The following is a 23,029-nucleotide window of genomic DNA, read 5'->3' on the forward strand; positions in this document are numbered from 1 at the left end:
CCACTTGAGGCTATGTATTTAGAGAGCCCATTGGCAGCTTATGCTGACAATCTCATCTAGAGTGTAAAGGAATGCTATTTTCCTCAGGGAAAATCCAACCCAACCCAAAGGAAAAGGCTAAGCCTGAGGAGCAAACACTGCGTGCTACAGCTAAGGTTTCTCCAACAGCCAGAGCCAGAATGTGTCTTTTTACCTGGGTTCAGGGTGCCAGCCTATGCTGGCCTGGAGGGAACAGAGCCCTGAGTGGCACACAGGGTGCATGTCTGCGCAGCAGAAATAAAATACTAGCATAGAACTGCTGTCTGCAGTAAACCCATCGTTCTTAGTAAACAGATTTCAGGTTTTGTGTCACTGAGCAGTGTGATAATGTTTTTGTAGCCCTCCTTGCACTTCACTCAAGACATCCTGAAGCAGGATACTTCATTATCCACGTTATACTAAACCCCAGGAGGGCAAACCAGCAGGCTGCCATGCAGATACTATTTATTTCTAAAAGAAATATATACTAAACAGAAAAAAAATCAAGAACAAGAAAGAGTTGTGCAGGAAGGCAACACTTCAGGAAAATTATCCCAAGGCCTTGCTATGGATGGAGTACCTTGTTAACAGTGACACAGTAACGAAAAGTGCATTTTAGGAAGACCAGATGTGAGACTTTTTTTGGAGAAATCAATCACACTGTCCTAAATGCAGTGGAGTGGATACAGAAAAGGGCAAAGACAGAGATATAGAAGGATTTGACAGTGTACTTGCAAGGCTGGAAAACAGGAGTGTACATTTTCATAATCAAAACCAGATAAATTCACAGAAGATTTTGAAGAAAGACCAAAAAAAACTCTGCCTGATAGCTGCCTGGAAAACCATGGTAGAATTCTGGTCCCATTGAAACCACCGACCTATTTCATCTGACTTCAATAAGGCTCATATTCAAACCTGCAATTTTCACAATGTTTTGTGTGGCATGTTCTCTACCAGGAGTGACAGCAAATGCTTTGTTGTGCATCATACTTAATATGCATTTGAGTTTGGCCTATTTTTTGAAGAGTACATGGTGTTTACTGATGACTAATCATACAATTTTATGCAGCATTTTTGATGACTGATTCCACACAGACATTAATTTTATTGTGCTAATTTCTTTTTCTTTAAAAGCAAACAAACTAAATGAACTTGGCTTTGCAAATAAGAACATTTTTTACTTTGAGAAACACCACTTATTTCTCTGCTGAACCTGTCTGCTGCCTAACAGTAGTTTCCAATTTGAATTAGCAAAAAAGTGTTGCCCAAAACTTCAGAATAGGATTTCTTTAAAAGAACTCCAGCTTGAAATTTTAACACAAATAGTTCAACAAATTCAAAATGAATTTTCCTAATTTACAAATAAATTGAGAAATTTGCTTATCTACCAAGTACCAGAATACCTGGATAATATCAAGGTAAGTAAGTTATTTCAGAAAAATATCTAAGTTTACTAAATTGACTTTTTAAATAGAAACATTACTTTTTTCTATTCTGTGATTTTTTTTTCCTCTTAAAAGAATCAATGATATATGAGGACAGTTTGCTTGCATGTACTAATTTCTAAAATCTTTGGGATTCTCAGGAGATGTGCAAGCTGCAGTTGAATGCTGTTTGGACTAGAAATCATATCACATTCTACAAACGCTTTAACTTGAATGAAAAAGCTCTTTACTTCAAAAGTACTTTCTAGCAACTTCAACTATTGCAAACAGAGCTAATGCTACTCGGTGTACTCACCAAAGACTGTCCTGGCAGGCACAGATTCTCTGTTCAGCCAGAATGACACTTGAGACAGAATGACAGTCATGATACAGGGGAGGTAAGTCTGAATGACAAAATAACCAATTTTTCTCTTCAAGTGGAAATGAGCCGTCATTACTGTATATTCACCTAGGTGCCACAAACAAACAAAATACAATGAAACAAAACATTATCATCTTAAGAAAGTCAACTTCTTTGATAAGGGAAAGTTTGCTATATTTTTGTGAAACAAATGTTCTAGGGTTATATTGTACCAAAGGTATTTTGAAATAGAAAGCATCCTATAGATTATAAGAAAGATAATGAGTACAGCTATTTCTGATTCCCACTGTGTTGAATGAAAGATGAGGAACTCTTGTATGCACTGAGAAGTACTTCAGCCTTGAAGGCTTCTGCTCATAAGCAACTCTCTGTCTTCACACAACAGCTCTCTGAGAACTTAATCACTTAAGGCACTCATGGGGGTCCATCACAGCCTGGCCCATGAAGGAAACCAGTCTAGAGTCTGGCAGAATACTCCAGTGTTTAACGTCAAAACATGATGGGAGGGGAACATGGTTGAAACCTGTCTGCTTTACCATTTAATAAACAAAATCTATGTTGTTTACAATATGAAATTCAACGAATATCCCAGCCCTCGGTTACAAATGTTAGGATTTAACATGGAGCTCCAGATATAATTCTAGAAAACAGTTCCTGAGGACAAGTTCACCTCTGCTATCACCAGTTAAGTATAATTTGAAAGAATCAGTGAAGTGCTCTTTTGTGTTACTTGTACAGTACCCACCTAATAGATCACATTTTGCAACACTCTTTTTCAGAAGCCTTTTACACCACCTGGAATATAGTTTTCACAGCCAGCAATTGCCTTTTTCTCCAAAATATCTTTTACTAACCTGTACTTGACTTAACTGTCTCTTTTCCAATTGTTTGGCCTAAAAGATCGTACTGATTCAGTCTTGAGCCATCTGGTGCCACTTGCACTGAATCTGAAGCATTGTAAGTCCAAATGTATGTCACTTCTGAAGTTGTGTATGCATCTGTGAGAAACAAGGTAAAATATTTCATCAGCAATTTAAACAGCATCCATCAAAACTCACAGAATTACAAGAGCTACTTATTTTTCAAATAAAAACTCACCCCAAGGAATTTTAAATTATGTGGTAAAAAATATCTTTGACTGTCTGAAATAGCTTTACTGTAAAGTAAGTGCCTATTGCAGCATGGGAACAGAGCACTCACTTGTGATCTTATTAAACACAATTTATTTCTATTAATCTACTAACAACATCTCTTCTACACTGTTAAAAGACTTGCCAGAGATTAGATATTGTATGTATCCTACAATTTGCCATAAGGCTAATGAAAAGAAGGACAATTTGCAAGATTTAGAACACACAACATTCTAAAAAATTCATTCCTGTATAATTCTGACCTTCCATTGTCTCCAACTTTGGGGGTGTATCACAAGAATTTTATTATTAGTTGAAATCCAGACTTAAATATGGGAAGCCAGCAGTGACAACACTCTGGTACCTTGTCCTGCCTACCCTCTTCAATCTCACTAGTTTCCATTATTTTGGGGGACACACTGACATTAAAAAGGCTGCTCTCTCAGTACATTCATGATCAAACATACATTTAGCCTGGTCTCTCAAAATAAACTAGTACAAAAGCAAATCAACACTGTACTTTAAACAGCACTAATGCCTCTCCAGTAAGTAAGAAAAAAAAAATGAGTATGTCCTGAAAGTTTTTCCAGTCTAATATCCTATTAACAAATGGAATATGAAAGGAAAAGGGTAAACCACTGATGGAAGAAGTTGTGTGTTCATTTTGATTGACTGAGACAAGTACAATTAAATCTTACACCATAATTGCAAGTGCAATTAAAAAGTAAAGCATCATTACTGTTGGTCTGCAAACATTTTCATTTGAGAAATCTCTAGAGGCTCAAAAAGTAGCTTCTTCATGCAACTAGCCATAAATTGCATGACTAACAAAATGTAGCAGGTGGGTAGCAAGCAGAGATTTTTAACACTTCCCATCTATCCTTTCAGCTTTCCACAAAAATATCTCTGCTTTGATGCAAACCAGCAGTATGGCAAATTGTTGATTTGTCTCCATTCTCTTCACTGTCAGCTAGACTTTTTGAAAAGAATAAAGAAAAGCAATCTATTAAGCTACAGCTTCTCCCATACATTCAGTTTGGCTTTTCTCTTATGTATAAAAAGAGACATTCATACATGCTGATGATCCTCCTAGCAACATAAGATTAGCAGCATATGAAGAGCTGTGACAAATATATACCATTGGCAAACTTGCCTTAGTTAAACCAAAATCCTCAGGATTCCTGCTTATTTTCACCACTATTCATCATTCAGATTCTATCCCAGAATAAAAGCTGAAAAATGCACAGTTGTCTAGAAATGAGTCCTAGGTAAAGAAATAAAATGTGTGTGAAGCCATTCAAAATGAACAGAAATAAGAGTCCCCTGAATGTGCCAAGAGGCTGGAGCACAGGTGACTTTGAGGGAAATGAAAGACACTTTTTTTTAAAATCACATTGCTCACATTTAGAATTCCTCTGATTATTAAAAAATCATAGGCAGAGAAAAAAAAGCAAGCTGGTAAGAAAAACAAACAGTCAAGACTAAAAAAAAGACAAAAAAGGAAGTGGTTCACACAAAGTGTACTACACCTACTAGCCATAAGGGTTTGTAACCTAAAACTGCTCATGAAGAAAGTAGTCTTTTAGCCTGAGTTTCATTACAGGAATTTTCAAGTTGGAAGCTACATATAAGTCTTTTTTTCCTCCAACACCTTATAAATCCAATATGCTTCACTGGGCACATATATGTAAATATCATTAGTCAGTAGCCAATTTTGGCTAACATCTCTGGTGTTAGTTATTTAGGCTGAATTATGAATTACAGATATAATATTGAGGGGGTGGGAAAAAGCTTCATGATGCAAATAGCATCCATTCTAATGATCTTTTATCTCCATAACTAAGATTTCCTTCAAGTGTGGACACATCAGAAGTGCAGGCTTCATTTAATTTGCCACAGACTCCAAAGAAAAGGGATATTGGAGCACGATGGCACTGTGCACAGTGGCACAGTGCTGTGACAAGCATCATGTGGTTAATGATGTCCTTAGTGGCAGCATATCCCCTGCTTTGTATTCTGTGGTTGCTACAATTTTTGTATGACAAATTTTGAATGACTTTTGTAAAGTCAGCCAGAATTTATAGGTTTTAACTTGTTTCCTCAAAAAAAAACAAAACATTTCCTTTCCTTGGCCCAGCAGAGAATGTAGGCTGCAGCCAGAGGAAAAAAAAAAAAAAAGAAAAAAAGAAAAAAAGAAAAAAAGAAAGCTTTAATGTACAAAATCCAGGAAATATATATAATGAAAAAGAAGAAGAATGGCTGTAATCTAAGAAAGTGAAATAATGCTGCTGTTAAAAATAATGCCTGTGAGGTCAAATTCCACCTGTCTCTAACATGCAGATCCACTAAAAAATGATTTTTTTTTTTCTCACATAAAGCCATTCACTATTGCCTTCATTGAATAAAAACATTAAAATATCATTAACAATAAAGAGAAACTGAGTTGTCATGATAAATTGAATAAAAAGCACTCATTGACCCTTTGATCTGCTCTTTGTTAATATTACACAGGCTACGTGCATCCAGTTCTGTGTTATGATTTGCACACTGCAATGAAAATAGACCAGGGCAGTGTTGATCAGGTGCAGGGTGTTTATTGTTAACTGCAGTAATGAAATCTTTAAAAGACACTAGAAGACACAACACTTAAATAGAGAAAAAGAGATTTTGATGTGTCAGGTTACAAACTTTTTTTTTAAAGTCCCATCTTCTGGTTTAAATTTCTCATGTAACAATTTACTGAAACAAAATCATACTGAGAAATGTTACTAACCAAAGGCTGTACTTCATATTATATACTTACAGCTGCCAAATTTCAGTGGGCATGAGTGAGCATCCATAGGGAAGTCCTCCAAGTGCATTGGACATTCAGCTTGGACTGTAAGCCTAAAAGGTAAATGACCTCTATGCATTTAAGTCATTCAGCAAAACAAGAAAATCAGTTCCACAGAGATTAACAGAGTTCATGCCAATTTATTAGACTGAATTGAAACTTTATATTAAACTAAAAGGAATTTAAACCAGCTTTTACTTCTTCCATTTTATGTGTTCCTTTGAAAGGCATTTACTTATCAAGAATCTATAAAAGCTGACCTCAAAATAATGAACAAAGGTCATTTAAAGAAAAATACAAATTAAGTTATGCCAAGTTAAGAACAATAATTTTCTTCTTATAATATTCTGAGCTACATGTGTGCTAATATGGCTCTTAAAGGCTTATTAAAAAAATCATCTAAAATACAATCAACATGCCAAAGAACCCTACTCCAGTCTTCTGAATTTAATTTTTTTACATTTTGAATGGAAGATATAGAGAAAAAATATTTGTGTTCTTTCAAAAGATTGCTTCTGCTCATTCTTCATACTAGTGATTATTATTTTTATTTATGTTAAGTGTGACATTATGTTAACAAATCATCCACTTTTGCTCATTTTGTGAAAAAAACCCAGCAATATCCCAGTATCATATATGGGGATTAGTACAATAAAAAAAAATTAAAACAATTTGAAGAAAGCTTTTCATGGACTTCCCCATTATTTTTAATTTAAAAAAAAAAAAGCCAAGAAAAAACCCCCTATGTTTCTCCTTCCTTTCCCATAAGTCTTCTCTGGGTAGAGATTTTTTCTGTATGCCTTTTCTTCCTCTTCATCAAGCATCAGTTATATCCCTCTGTATTCCTAGTGGTTCCAAGTCATTGTATTCTCTGCTATTTTCTCCCAGCCTTCCACCAAAAAATATTTCATATTTCTACTCCACCATCCCCCAAGAATGTTTATCTGAATTCAAGGGGCACCAAGAGATAAGAATCAGCAAACAGCCGAAGACAAAGGACTGCATGAGCCTCTGAAGTAAATCACACAATCATTTTATGCAGACACAATAAAAACAGCTGTTTAGAATCTAGGCAAAACAGTTAGATCAGGGTACACATTAATCTCATACCCTGAGAACCAACAGACTTACAAGTAACCAAAATGATTCATTAATTATAATTAACCTGACCCGGCTTATACTTCAAAATGGTTTCAAACAGGATTTCCTACTATTTATAGTATATGATTAGTATATCCTCTGGAGGAAGGGAATTTCAGTCAGCTTATACAGATAATTCTCAAATATTGATTTGAGCCAAAGCAAAAATACAACACAAGGGGTCTCAATTTACTTCAAGCAAACTTTTCTGAATCTCTCCAAGCACTACATCATCCAATGTCATTAGCAGTCAACACTCAATACTTGGGCTAAGGTAAGGGTTTCAGAGCTGTGTAGTAAAACTGAGTTTCAGGGATGCTGGCATGGCTGTATGGAAAAAGTACCACAGTACATGTTAACTTTGAAGCTCACATTTTCTAGCTTGGACTGGTGATTTTAAGTCAACAGTCATTACAACTTCAATTTATTAAGTATTCTCCAAGAAAAAGAAAAAAACTAAATCAGGGATTCCTGGACACTTGGATAAAAATTTCCAAAAAATTCACATAGGTAACATTAGTGCCAAAAGAGTTACCAAAAAAGAAATCACTCTTATAGAAATGCTACTAATATCTGTGTATACCTGATTTTTTTATATTTTTTCTAATAATGCAATAATAGTATAATAATTCTAATAATAGAATATTCTATATTCTGTTTTTTAGGTGAATTTCATACATTTTACCAGCTAAATATTTATCTTAGCTACAAATGATGCAAAAGATGAAAAAATTAAAATTCTAAGTTAAATATTTTAATTAGATGTAAAGAAACAGTAATAATGGAGTAAGATATATTTTCTCTTTACCTCTTGCTGGAAAGAATTTGAGACCTTTTCACCTCTTTATTCTTGCTCTATTTTTTTATTGCCTCTGATCTTAATAAAAGGTTTGCAGAGGCGCTCACAGATTCAATACAATGGCTGCAGTAACAGGCTAAGATCCTACACTATTTTAATCATTCTATGACAGAGCTGGTAAACTCTACCTGAAGCTTTCAAACAACTTCATTCAGGTGTTCAACATCTTCAATACATTACAAAAATATGAAAACTGCTGCACACATGGGAAAACTGATCTAACTCATTATCAGCCAAGAGACTTTTAACAGATCTGGAAACAAAACATACATTTTTCTAGTTTTCTTTCTGCTTAGAGAGAAATAAAACAAAGGAGATTTCTCCAGAAAACCGATTTAATTGTTCAGTGGAAAAATCACATCAAGAAATTGCTTGAGTAGAGCAGAGAGGAGCAGACATACCTCATGGTGTACAACAGCGTCCCGTCGTCCTGGATCCGTAAAAGCTTGTTTGGCATCGTCATGTTATGAGCCACTGACTTCTTCCCATTGTGAAAAAATGTATCTGGGGTCCAGATTTTGCTGGCCATTAGGTTGTTCAGTCTAAGAATGTTCATTGGGCCTTTAAACTTTAATCTCTCATCCTTCCATCTCTGACGGAAGAAAACATCTATCGTGTACTCCTGTAATGGAATAAATATATGCTTTTTTTGACACAATGAAACACAAATCTGCTTTCTGAGAACAGAAATAGAAAAGCTTTGTCTGCAAAATTGCCTTGGTAAAATTGTCAAGGGGGAACAATCATCACAAAAAATTGTATAGTAGTGAGAATAATAAACAGGAAATCAATGTATTGGGAGTATGACATTCCTCTTCATGATTGTTAGCTGTTGGTTTTTTTTTTTATTGAACTCTTTCAATATTTAGATTTCTGTATCTGATATACAAAGTATCTGTGACATGGGTAATTTCAGTAAACACAGTAAGGAAGGAAAGTAAGGAAAAAATACACAGGAAGATATTAGAGTTCTTTCAGTATCTTCTCCTGTAGAGTAACCCAGCATTTCAAGAGCATGGAGAATGGCTGAACCTGGAAGTAAGGAAACAAGACAACCCATAAAAGGTACAGTACATACAAGCAGAATGATATAAGATTCCTCCAAAGAGGAATGTAAGGCTCTGTAGTGGTATGAATTTTATATAAGTACATAGGTAGGAAACAACAGCTGGTGATTAACAGAAGACACATTGTCTGCTGAACCTTAATCTGATGCCTAGTCTTGGGAAGGCAGCACAGTTGGGAAAAAAAGGATGCAAGCAAAAAACAGACTGATGACCTAGAGCAGACGCCTGTATCAACCAGTTCTGGGTATCCCATCTGGTGGGTTTTGTTGCTGTTTATTTGGTTGCTGGCTGGAGTTAAACCACAACACAGACAAACAAAAAAAAAAAAACTAATTAAACATTGATAATGTAAATTCATCATCTATCTTCAAAATGGAACTGTAAATGGATTTAGTGTTTTGCTTCCATCAGCACAGTATATAAATTGGATATGGGAGAGCTTAAAACTATGTTGGAAGCAAACTGTGTTCAGCAAATTGGCAAATGCTACCTTGGGGCAATTTTGTTTTGTTGGACAGGTACAAAATATGGTCTCAGTACTTCAAAATATTAGTATGCTGCAACAGTCTCTACTACTGCAATTGCTCTGCATAAACCATTTTCAAGTAAACTACTTTGATTGAATAAGGCCTGATAAAATTTAACCAATATAAAATTTTCAAGGGATTTCAATATAAAAGTGACTTCAAGGAACTTATCAGCCTCTATAATTTTCTGCTCCCTTGTGTGCTGATTAAAAAGGCTTAAGGTTCTTCTCCATCAAGCACACAGCCACACAAAAGGAGTGCTGACTAGTCAGAGACAAGTGACAGCTCCCTTCAGCTCCTTTGGTCTGTGAGCCAAAGAGCTGTGAGGACCTTTTCCAGGTCAGGGCCAGAGGCTAAGGAGAGCATGCAGAATAAAGGAAAGAGAACTTTGTTACGTGAAGGAGCATGACAGGGGCGGGAGAGGAAGCAGTTCTCTTTATAAACAGTGAAAAATGCAAAGAGATATTTTGGAAATTATGGATACTTATAAACTAACCTGACAAAAAACAGAAGCTCAGATTTTAGATACACCAAGAGGTTGTACATTAATGTAATAAAAATTTGTCATTTTTCTAATTAATATTTTAAATATTTAAAATATTAAATAAATATATAAATATTATATATTAAATAAAATTAACACGAATTATATTAACATATATTAATTATATTAACATTTATTATATAAATATAATATATTAAATAAAATTAACATGACAGAACACTGAAAATTAATTTGCTTGGTTTTCTTTAATCACATTTTCTATTATCTCTAATAATATTTTAGCAGATATATATATTTTATAGAAAATTATGAACCTCAAAAGATGGATTTCTTTGATATACTTGATTTTGTTCAGTACCTCATCAATGCTAGAGAACTGTCTCATAACAAGTGGTTTGCTCACTTCTCTGTGATAGATCACATTTAATTGTCCTCTTTTGTTTGCTGATTTATATGTTGTTTATTGGTTAAATATCATGTGACTTAAAATCCCATTTACAAATAGCAAGTTACCTATCAGCTCAGTTGCACACCAGGGAAAGTGACAAAATGCATAATATCATGGAGGATCAGGAGCAGCAGGGGAGAATATGAAATCTGGATAGAAATACCAGGTAATTAATGGAAAACAATTGCCCTAAGAGCCTCCTCATGGTTTTCAACTGAGAGGTGTTACCAATAAATCATTTTTATGGTAAGACTGATGTTTGAGGTATAAAGAATTGAGAAGAAGAGCCTGAAGGAATTAAAACTTTGAAATTCCACTGAAATTCAACAGGAGTGAGTGATTTGTCCTAAAGGTTCTTTTGAGAAACATCCCTGCACAGAAATTATTAGAATATAAATCTGAACTTTTTTGCAATGTTTCCATCAATAAAGAACTTCAAAGATCCTGCTTTTTTACTGTCTTCCAAACATACAGAAAAATAATTGTAAGAGAAATAAAATAGGAAAAAAAACAGCAGACATGAAATGCTACTAAATCAAAAGAGCAACATTTCACAAAAACCTGCATCTGCTGCATGGCAACATTTAGGGAAGTGGCATGAGCAGGAAAGAATGAGCAGCAGAATGAGCTGCAGCCTTGAGAGATCCTACTGAGAAATCTGACTGATCCACAGGTAATGGTTAATGGCTCAAACACTGTTAAGGTAATCACCAAAGGACTTTGGTGGCAAACTGTACAAAGAAGCAAGTACTCATCTTAGACCACAGAATTCTCCTCTCTCCCTCTCCCCAGTATGCCTCTGTGAATTCCTGGAAATTTGGACAGTAAGTTAAGCCTCTTGATGGGAACTTGAGATAAGACAAAGGTGATATTATTGTCCCATTATCTCAGGTCTAAGGAGAAGTAAACAAGGCTGAGAGGAATGTATCCATAGGAAAAGCCAGCTCAGCAGATGTGCTGAAAATAAGCCCTGGCTGGGATTGGCAGGGGGAGATCATAGCTGCCAGACTCACTTCTGGGGTCTTCCACCAGAGGACTGCACATGATCCACAGCTGCAACAGATCCATGGCTCTGCAAAGACAGTGCACAACTCCCCTCCCCAGGAGAGGTGTCTGGGCACTCCCATGTAAACCTGAACATATATTAACCCATTGAATTCTATGTTCATGGGCTTCCTCCAGCCCTGGCAGATCAAAACTGTGACCATCACTTTGACAAACAAACACTGAAATTACATCAAGTCCTGTTTGTTTCAGATCATCTCATTTAGAAGATGGAAACAGAATAAACCAAGGTTTGGTGTGAATGATGACAAACATCTTCTGTTTCCCTTTACCACAATAGTAGTAAAATCTCACATAATTCTTAAATAACTTATCTTTCTACAGACTTCTTTGCACTTTTTTCAATGGAAGTATTGGAATCTCAATTTTGTCATTGTTCATTTAAAATTATTATTTAAAGAAAAATACAAACCCTGCCTTTGCATCCCAGGGCTATATTCACTGATCCCATGTTCCATTCTGTGCCAAATCTATTCTACCTATGATCATGAATATCCCCACTATGTTTACAATATTAAAAAAATGAAAAAATAGGAAGGTATTGATGTACTTCAAATATAATCAATATGATAAAAAGCTACCTACAAAAATATGCCACATAAAGATTTTGAGTCTAATTCCTATACAATATATTTGATATATACCACTTTGTGGTAAATGCTGTGTAATGTTTACTTTTCAGCCAAGACTAACATTCCATGACAAAGGCAAAACTGGACTCAAAACAAAAATACTCAGATTAATACCCAATACTAATTTCATTCATTCTGCAGATATTCTCCTATGAAAAAGAGCTGCTCTCTCTGGACATGACCTAACCACTCTCCAGTATATAGTGCAGTATCTCCACAAATCACAGGAGCATCCTTCCAGGTCTTCAGAGGACTCCTGTGCTAATTTCTATACAAGAAAGTACTCCCTACTGTGTTGTGTCTAAAATGGTTCTTATGCAGTCAGACTTTTACATGGTAAAATTAAACATAATCTTTCAAATATTTATTATACTATCTTACATGAAATTTTAGGTACAGGTGATAAGATCCTTGCTACAGTTTTAAAAGGCACTTGACTCTCTGCCAGCTCCATGGTCAGAAGAATAAAACAGTGAGGAAATTTCATTCCTCTTTTAATATGCAGTTGGCATGCATAACACTATGCACCATAAAAAAGATGTTAGTATCTCTGGCAGAAGCTTTAACTGACCTGAATACAAGCAATCCTTCCCCACTACATGACAGTCTCCTTTTTATTTTTTTTTTTTTTGGTAAGGTCAGATTTGTATGGGAAGAGTTCAACAACAAAAAATGTACTCTCATCCTTTCCAATTATGTCTGGCAAATTCTGGAAATTTTAGCATCTGGAGTAAAGATGGACATGTTCCAAATACCTCAAAAATTGTAAGTGTCCATTAGTAAGCAGCATTGTCCTGAAGCAGACAGAACATTTTATTCATTACCTTCTGGAACACAGCATTTTGCTTAATGAATAGCTCCAGCCAGAGTACCTCACTCCCTACTTGTAAAGATTTTTCTTAGTCATTTGTCTAAAGTTTATTTGTCTTTTTCCTGACCACCCTTAAAGTCACTAATGGACATATATATATATATATATATATATATATAACTACAAAAACAAATTTTGAATACTGTAAAATATAAAACTTTTAAAATACAAATAAAAAAATTAAAAGCAAGCGAAGGGGAAATGGCATGTATAGCTTTTCAGCTTTTTGAGTCCTTAAGACACTTAGAAATGCTGTGGTTGACACACTGATGAGATAGTTCCAACTCCTGGACCTAAATCTCTCCTAGGATATATATAGGAACTGCATATTAATATTTATTTTTACATCAGTATAATTTCTTCATTTCAATTCATAAAATTTACATTCTTGTTTTCATATTTGCCTTAAGGAAATGTAATTTTTCTTTTGGATATGTTTAAAAATATTAACAATCTTAGTATGTAACTGTATGCTGTAGAATACTAACATGATTGGTATGCATCTAAGCATCAAAATTACTTTCAAGAAACCAAGAAGTTTAGACAGATGATTAAAAAAAAAGTAATTAGTCAAAGAAAAATAAGTTGCCCAGTATATGCACACTTATCATATCATCCTGATATTCGTTGGTGTGACAAGTTTGTGGTGCAACTTCTGCAATTCAATTTATTAAACTTGCACACTAGACATTTTCAGTGGTGCTGAAATTAGCCTTACAGTAGGAGGATCACATCATTAGTTGGTTGTCTTGGTGGCTGTCTCTGTGGGCAGATCTATGCAGGGTGCAGATGGCACACAGAAGGACTAACTCGCTACAACAGCCTGCCTAAGCTACTTCATCATCGCTGCTTGGCTTTACCTAGGCCCACCTACGGACTGGACAAACAGTCCATCTCACTTTCTACTTTCCTCTTCTCTAAAAACAAGTAATTTTCATACAATATGAGAACTGAAAGAGTTCTCCTCTGAACCCCCTCAGTGCTCCAATCATAAGCACTGACTACTCAGGCTCTGTACAAGCACCTGTGTATCAAGATCGAATCTCACTGCACGGAGAAATAAACGGGGTCCATTTCCTCTTCTCCAAAACCTGCCTCCTGATGTGTACACAACACAGAACATAGAAGGAAATAGCAGACAGACAGAAATTCCTTTCAGGTCTTTTGGAGTGTGGCTCTTACATATTAGTGAATAGAATCCTTGAAAATGTTCTGGTGAAGGAGGATTGTGGTTTGAGACTGCACTGTTTGTTACTTTTTATCAAAAAGCTTAACAGCCCTGTTAAAAACTGAAACACAATCCCATCACTGCATTTCAAAGGAATGTGTATTCATTTTTAAATACATAAGTAATGTCTGCCAGATACATATGACCTTTAATACTATCAAGAATATGTGGAATATTTCCAGGGAATTGCAGCACAATTTTTCTCTATTTGAAGAACTCGTTTCAAGCCTTTTATTTCTGCCTAACCTGTCAACTTCAGTCATTTTTGTCTAAGCATTTAATCTAAACATGAAGTATTAAAAAAAATGTCTGGAAAAAATGTGTTTAACCAGTTTGAATGATAGCGTCTAGGGAAGAGAATGTCTTACTATTCATATTCATTTATGAAAAGGACCTTCTCTGAATAATTTTCTCTGTGTTTTTTTCTATATACCTGATGTAGAATTACTCTGAATCTAACAGAAGCACCAAGGAGGGATAAAAGAGTTCTGTAAAAGATACAAATAGGGATTACTTAGAAAAGAGACTACAGGACATTTTTTCTAGTGCTGTCACTGAAAATAAAAACTCTTGTCATTGTCCCTTTTTTATTCAGACATGGAGAATGAGCAGCCCTGAAACAGAGTGGATGGCTGGTGCCAGGAGCAGGAATCTAAACAAAGGTACAGAGAGAGCTAACAGCAGTGACAGGCTTGGACACAACCTCTCACAAATCAATCTCCAATATTGATCCACTTGCATGGATGTTGCACGCAGGAAAAAGACTTCCAAACAGAATAAAAGGACAGAAACTCTGAAAGAGATCATATTAGACATTCTCATCAACATTTCAGTGTGGATTTAACTTGCAAAGGCAATTACCTGAGCCAAAAAAAAAAGGGAATAAAGCAACAAGCTTATTGACTTTTCAGAAACATGTCAATTATAAAAACACAACCTAGATGTTCCTCAATGCCCCCCACAAATCCAGAAAGTCCAAGTGCATTTATCATTTCTCTTACTCTTTATTCTTCTCTTACTGAGTTTGAATAACTACATAAAAGTAATTGCAGTACTCTTTTTTAATATTTTTGAAAAAAAAATCATCTTGATGTACTCCCTTATTCTCTCCAGACTTATGTATCATACCAGCTCTGTAATGCTTCCCTTAAGGAATTCTAGCTAATAACTGGACTCAGAATTGAAAACAGAACTAAAAATAAGTTGCATAGGAAAAAAAAACCCAAAAAAATCTGAAACACAAACTGAAATGAGGAAATCTGAAAAACAGACAGAATAAAAGAAACAGGGTTCCAAGTTCAGTCACTATCTCTAAAGAACTATCCTCAGTAGTAGTTATAAGTGCTCTAACAACTCTTCTGATAATTTCTGTATTTGACTTTCAGTCTTCACTCAAAATTTATATTCTGTCTGTATTTGAAAAATCAGAAACACTTACTGACATTTCAGTTGAAAACTGACAAAATGGAAGAGTGTGTGGTTATGAAATGTCCCTGTTCCTTGACTTCAAAGTGAAAAATAGGAAGTCTATCATCAAGAAACTAGGAAAAACTATTGTTTACAAACTACTTGGGAACAAAGTTGTAACCACAGTAAACAAAACTCCCCAATAACAATGAAAATCTAAGACTCCAAGTTGAAATACAAAAGTTTCAGAAAGCTTCTTAGTTTTAATATTCTAGCTAAACTCATTTAAGTCCTGCCACCTACTAACCGTGTGTTGTAGGGAAGGAGGAAAGACTGTTCCCAGTGACAATCAGAAAGACTGTTCCAAGGCAAAATTTGATAAACCTTGGCAAACCCTTCTTCACACCAGATCTTATATAAAGGGTATCAGCACCTACATAATCTTTCTTACACAAAATAACTATTGCTTGAGGAGTAAATAGCAATAGTTTCATTTCTCATTTATTGCATACATTTTTTATTTTTTTTTCAGTTGTGGAAATTTTTGGAGCCAAAGTGTCAGGAGAGCTTGGAAAGACACCAAGTCTGAGAAAAAGAGGTAAAAAAACATTGCTTTCAGTGATGAAATTCAAGTTAGCAGCATGTAGATTTACAATGATGGTACAGTCTACCAGATTTCAAATAATTAATTTTTAAAGCAGGAAAATAATCAAGTTAAATGTTCAATCCTTTTTAGCTTACAAATTCAACTGACTTCATTCTTTACCTCTGCATTTTCAAATATTAAACATTTTAATTTCATGATAAATGCTTTAATTAGCCTCTGTAATAATAATTTACTCCTATATCTCTTCAGAAAATTAAGAGCTGCTTTGTTTTTCAGTTGTTCTGTTCAATTTTTCATTTGTTTGTTTTTCTAAACAATGCAGCTTTTCTTCTCTCGGGCTAATGTCAAAATAAATTTGTATCACTGATTGGGTTGGAAGCCTATAAGGCATAGTATCACAATACTGAACTTGAACATTTCTGAGAAATAACAGCTCAAAAAGACAGAGGAGTGAAAGTAAAATCTGTTTAAACCCAAAATCTGTTTAAACCCATGTTTTTCTTTGCCTTCCTTGATTCTCACTAGTTTGCAAAAGGAAGTTTAAAATTCTTATATATTGGCACCACATATTTGACATTAAATAGAGTGGTTGACATACAATAGCTTTTCTTTGACACAAATCATATAGACACCCAAATATTTTTGTTCACTTGAAGCACAGTTTGCAACAGACTCCCGGCCAAGAGTGAACAGATTTGGTAGCTGACTATTTTAGTCAGAACAGAGAGTAGCATCTTTTGAACTTAGTCAAAATGTTAATCCCCTACAAGGACCAACTGTTTTTGACTCTTAACACATTTAGAGAAAAATCTCAGCCTCAGCTTCTATTTCCTGAATTTATCAATGGCAATTTCAGCTAGCTTAACATCAGTCAAAGATCAAATTCCCCTGGACATAATTATTTTTTTGCAAAGTCATGACATGGGAAAAATACAGTGAATGTGAATAAACCCCCATATTCTAGCAATCATACCAAGTCATAGATCATACACCATGCTATATTACTATTAATGGGAACTGCTAGTGAGGAAAACAGAAACCTCATGCATCCATTAACAATTCAATAACAAATATTAGAATTACATTTTATCAACTTTGTGAATCAACACTACGTGAGAACTGCATCCTTAGCTCCAATCCATCCATCACTGCCTGTGTGCAGTGATATTCATATATCCATATTCTAAATGCATATTAAACATCTCCCGTGTCAGTGAGTCCCCCTCAAGAGGTTTTCAAAAACCTCTTCTTCTAAGCAGCATTATTCTTCACAAGATACCAACCAAGAAGGAGAACACAAACTGGAAAATAGATAATGCAAAGGGATGCAGTCACACACCTGATGATTTTATTACTATAAGAAACCCCGGTGGAAGGAATCCTAGGGGCAAAAATAATCACGAGAGTTTTGGGCAACAGCAGTGTTCAGCCTAAATACCTCATGTGACTGAGGGCCTCACCATTCACATTGTGACAGCAGAGGACTTCAGGGGCTGGAACCCAACCTTCCTGGAAAAATCTGAGTTTAGCATTCTCTAAAAATTCTGGAGGACATGGGCAAGAGTCAAACTTATTCTTCCAATGAAGCCTTTTAAGGAAAAAATTTTAGAAAATTATAATATCCCAGAGTTTCCAAGATTTACAGAAGAAAATATCAATGAATCCTCTGTATAATAGTTCACATTATTGATTCAGTCATGCAGGTCCTGAATGAAAAAGTACTCATGGTTAAAACTCTAATGTCACCTTCATGTTCAACAGAATATGTGATGGTTTGGAAGCTATTATTTCAAAACACACATGTTGGAATTTTCTAATTGACTGCTCATACATTTCAAAATTATTTTATAATTATCAACAGAACAAGCTAAATTAACCCTGAAGCTTGTAGTAATAAGAATTAAACTGCTCTTATTTATCTATCTACTTATCTGCAAATAAACCTACCCATTAGAGGAACAGCTGCCGTTCTGATGCACTGCGCTCTGCTTTGATTAACAGCTCTGCATGGATCTGTTAGAGCTGTAGCATCAAAGGACCTGACCCCTCACTGCACTGCCTATATGTCTGTGCAAATAGGCACCCAGAGTTCCCCATACATTTATCCACTGATGTCAAAAGTGTGTTGGGAGTGAGGGAATAGGCTCAGGGAGCTTTTCATTACATTTCCATTTAAGCACAGAGGACTTGCACAGCCTTGGGTAAGTCTCCTTGTGCCTCAATACCCATCTTTAAAAGTGGTTTAATATCACCTCCTTGTTACACAGGACTATCATAAATGCAAGACTTTACCACTCTAAATAATGAGGTACTAGACCAACAAGGTCAAGATGTTCATATCATCTTTGTACATAGCTGTGGATACCTTTTTTACAAAATTATTAGCAAAATAAGAACAATTTCATAAACCTAAAATCATTAGAATAAAACACCTCAAGAGAATCAGCAATATGTACAGTAATAAAAACAAAAGTCTATTTCTCCTATGAAATGGGCTTTCATGTGAAGCCTTACTAGTGTACTCATAACTATCAAAACAGAGCTTGAAAACTGAATCTATCCCATACAAAAAACAAACACAAAACCCCACCAGAATATATTCTCCAGGGTTATGATTACCTGGTAATCAGCAAGCAAATAACTTTTAAAATGTACAATGGACCATGAAAAATTTAGCTTCAGAAAATTTTTCATAACATCATAATATTCCCTGTTTTGTATGATGCATAACCTGATTTTTTTCATAGAAAAAGAAGCATTGTCTGATTTAAAAAATATTCATTCTTAATATCTACAGACACACCTAGGTATGTCTCACACATAACAGTGAATGTTCAGAACACTTCAAAAATAATTTCTTGCAGAATTGGCAAGGGTAATGTGAGAGATTGAGATGCTAAAGGTTAATGGCTCAAACAATCAGCCATTTGCAAAAGCAGCAGGTGCTTTGCTGAGGATGAGCACAGTAAGAGCCCAGGTGCAGAGGGTGTGAGCACCAGGGGATGACCATGACAAAGCAACATTCATTTTGCAAGGAGCTGGGGTTGGAGACAGATAAGGGAAGAGGCTAAAAAGAAGCAGATCCAGTGAGGTGGATTGATACTTTTTGTCATGCTGATGTCCATCCTTACACAAGTGGCTCAGTTGTAAAACTCTCCCCGACCTGAGGACATACTGGGACATTTGTGCGTAGGTCTGAACATGTTCATCCCTTCTGATGGGGCATGAGGGGCTCAACTGCACTAACTGAGAGGCAGCTGCCATGTCTTAGAAGGTGTCATAAACCATCAAAAACCCCTAAAATGCCTCTTCCCCCCTTCCAAATTTCTGGGGCCTTCCACCAGAGGCCTGTGCAGGATCCACAGTGTTGAAACAGATCCACAGAGCTGAAAAAGACAGCGTAAAACTCCCCACACCAGGGAAGGTGCCTGGGCATTCCACCTAAAGGTAAGCATATATAAACCCTCTGGAATCTGTGGTTTGTGGGTTTCCCCCACCCCTGATGGATCAAGATACCACTTGGACCAAAGGATATCAAAACTGTAACAATGAAGTCCTGTTAGTAAATCCATGGATGGCGATATCATTTACTCTTATTCTTTCTCTTTCTTTCTCCCTTACTTCTCTAAATACCTTGTAACTCAGACTAAAAAATTCCTGTCAATGCCTTAGTAAGAGCCTTAGCCACTAAGTGGCTAAATTTAAGTCTGCTAAATTAAAGTTTGTGAAGTACTTTATTTGCCTGGATGTTGCTTTAAAATTTGTCAAGTACCTTATTCTATCTTAATGTTCAAAATTTTGCAAGTAAAAGTTTGTTGTTGAATCTGCTGAGAATTTTGTTCTCTTCTATGCCTTACCCACAGTGAATTAAACCACCTTCCCCTAAACTAGGCAAGTGGACAGGAGCATAACAGGTAGTTATACTCTCTCAAAGTAACTTTGAGATTGTCCTTCCCTTCCCTTTTAGAGAACCTATATTCATCAGGTCTTTCTACCCAGTGTGAAACATTCTCCCTAATCTCTATATTATTTGCAGTGAGCCTACAAACAATTCCCTATAATCCAGAGTAATCCTATAATATTCTGAAAGTTTCATGCTTACTAAACAACGCAAATTATCAAGGACAGATCTGTAAAACACCACAATCATGTTGATGACCCAGCTTCCAACTATGTCTTTCAAGAAGTTTAATTTAGATTTGACTCCCATTAGGTCCCTCAGTCTATTGCCAATATTAAGACTGTTCCTTTCACTCCAGGTTTTTACCTGAGAGGAATCCAGTTCGTCCATATCAAAAGAGCTCCAGAATATAAACCAAAGTACAGTCAATGGGACAATCAGAAGATTTACTGGTCTAAATTACACAGCTAACACAAGAACACCTATTATGTAAAGTCTATAAACCAATTTCCAAATTTCCAGCTACATGGGGTTTGGCACTTTCTGATTTCAGTGAAATTCCAAATTCATCTTCAATAAGTAAAAGAAGAATACAAGTTAAAAGGAAGTTTTTATATATATATCTTACACCATTTACCCATACATGCAAAAGATTCAGGAACTCACCATATCAGTATCTGACACAGGTCCAAAACTGGTCACATAGATGTTAGTGAAGACTTCAGTAATACTATCTGATATAAAAAGAAAACAAACAAACAAACAAATGTTTTAAAGTGATAGTATATTTTTTTAACTCTCTATGCAAGATTATGGGACATTTTGAACAGGTTTCCCTCCTTGTTTACTACCCCTTGCCAGTAACCCGTTGTAAATACTGGGAGCTTCTCTCCCACTTAACACAGAGGTTAACAAACAAGTGTTTGTCCCACAGAATAGTTTGTTTTAGTTTGTTCAACTTTATAATCATCAGCAACTACACACATATATCCAATTTTTCTACCAGCAAAAACAACCATACTATCTTGGACTTAACATGGAAGGACAGTTCTAAACACAAAATGCCATTGTTGCAGAGGTGTTACCTCTGTTGTTGCAGATATCTCCTATTAAAGCCTTTCTAGCTGAAGGCTGTTTTCCACATCCTTAATAGCTTTTTCAAAGAAAAAGACAAGAAAAGACAATTATTGACTGCCCCAGATGTAACAGAACAACATCCTCCTTTTTAATTGGGTGTGTTTTTAAGTGGCACATATTTTAACATAGCAGTTCCTTTCCTTGATACGCAATGCTCATGATACATTACTGTGGTACTGTGAACACTTTGAGAAAATGTCCTTCCTAATCATTGCAGTCAGACAGCCATGAAATCAGAATATTAGATATTGTACTGCAGGGAAAAATAATTGCTTCGTTTTCTATCTCCAGTTTTCAATTAGGCTCAAAATAGAACGATTTTCACTAAGAGGGGTAGTACACACAGGAAACCTCTTACAGCAGTTGCCAACTACAGGATGCATTCTAGACAGTCAACACAAGGAACTCTGCCTTAAAGGCAGCTGCTGATTGGAAAAGAAAAATTTGAATATATCTAGGTGCAATTTGACTCATCACAGAATTTCCCATCCCCAAAAATAATACAACTCCCTTATGTATAAGTGATTCTGCTATTATATTATTATTATATTTCCATATTTAATCATTATTAAATAATTAAATATGGATAGTTAATAGTTTCTGCTTTCCTAAAAAATGTCTTTTAACAAATACATGATATAAGCAAATTTTAGTGTTAATTATATTGAGGCCAACAGTATAATCCCTGCTCTTTACTGGGAGAAACCAGTGGTGCTCACTCATGACAGGAGAGTCTCTACCAGCCACCAGGAAAAGGCCAGGACTGATCCTTGAGCAGCTGCATGAGGAGAAGTGCATTTTCAAAGGGACATAGATGCAAAGATACAGTGATTTCAGACAACTTCTGGAGCATGGGCAAGGAACATTCACCTGTTTTTATCTAAAAGGAAACTTCCTTCTTCAGCCAAATGCTAGAATACAGGACTTCATAAAGCCCTTCCTATCAAAAAGAACCTTTTTTTCCAGGATCATGCCTTCTTTTTAAGCAAATAAATAAAGACTGACTCCTAAAATTACTCTGCATGTCCTGAGAAATGTTTATTTGTATGATAGAGATGTCTGAAATCCCTTATGAAGCATCCTTACACAAATTGAGTTGATTTCCACTCCAAACATCTTACAAAGAAATTTGATGTCAGTGGACAGAAAAGGTGCTGAGTCTGCACTGTTCTTAGTACTCAACAAGGATCTGGCTGAAGTATCTTACAGAAGCCACAAGTACATTTCAGAGGACTAGAGACTTCATGCTGCCTGTGGGAGACTCTCCAGAAAAAAAAAATAAATATTGTTATCTCCAAATGGTTACCTGGCACAGATTGGAATGAAATGGGAGAGTGACAAGAGAACTACTCTTCAGGTGGTAAAATGGTGCTGCAGGGACTAATTGTGAAATTTGGCCTGTACCATGATGACAATACAAAATATTAATCATAATTCCATGAAAAGCACTGGTGTTACAAAAATATTGCTGACAGTCAAGTATTCCAACAGCAGAGTATCAAGGTTAATTTCAAATATACTTGTATAACTTGAAGGAACCCTACTAGAAGAAATAAAGTTACTTGGCAAATCTTTACCTGCGCATTCCCCACCCCTGAAATGCTTGGAAACATGGTCATCTGGTAACCTCACTCTGTTGCTAGCAGTTATTTGTATCTGATTTATTATTTGACACAGAGGAATTATTTTAATATTTGCACATAATAAACTACAGGACATGGAATTCTCAAGCTTGCCTTGCATTCCAAGTTTTAATTAAAAAAATAAATCCCATATTCTATGATTTCTAAACTCTTCTAGATCTACTCTTCCATCAGAAATGAGCAGAGAAGACAGAGAGAACAAACA

At 35.5% G+C, this 23,029-nt stretch overlaps 1 protein-coding gene across 5 annotated transcripts in view; it reads right to left on the bottom strand.

Annotated features, from left to right (window-relative positions):
* GABRA2 (gamma-aminobutyric acid type A receptor subunit alpha2) overlaps window positions 1–23,029 on the bottom strand; it is a 112,003-nt gene that overhangs the window by 12,659 nt on the left and 76,315 nt on the right. For all 5 annotated transcript variants that reach the window (XM_086891442.1, XM_086891443.1, XM_086891444.1 and 2 more), the window contains 5 exons: window positions 20,711–20,778; window positions 8,188–8,408; window positions 5,758–5,840; window positions 2,679–2,822; window positions 1,759–1,911 (listed from right to left, as the gene is read on the bottom strand). In XM_086891442.1, coding sequence (XP_086747568.1) covers window positions 1,759–1,911; window positions 2,679–2,822; window positions 5,758–5,840; window positions 8,188–8,408; window positions 20,711–20,778 — 669 coding nt within the window. The remainder of the gene's footprint in view (window positions 1–1,758; window positions 1,912–2,678; window positions 2,823–5,757; window positions 5,841–8,187; window positions 8,409–20,710; window positions 20,779–23,029) is intronic.

Source organism: Cyanistes caeruleus, chromosome 5 (genome assembly GCF_971803275.1).
Source record: "Cyanistes caeruleus chromosome 5, bCyaCae1.hap1.1, whole genome shotgun sequence".
NCBI lineage: Eukaryota > Metazoa > Chordata > Aves > Passeriformes > Paridae > Cyanistes > Cyanistes caeruleus.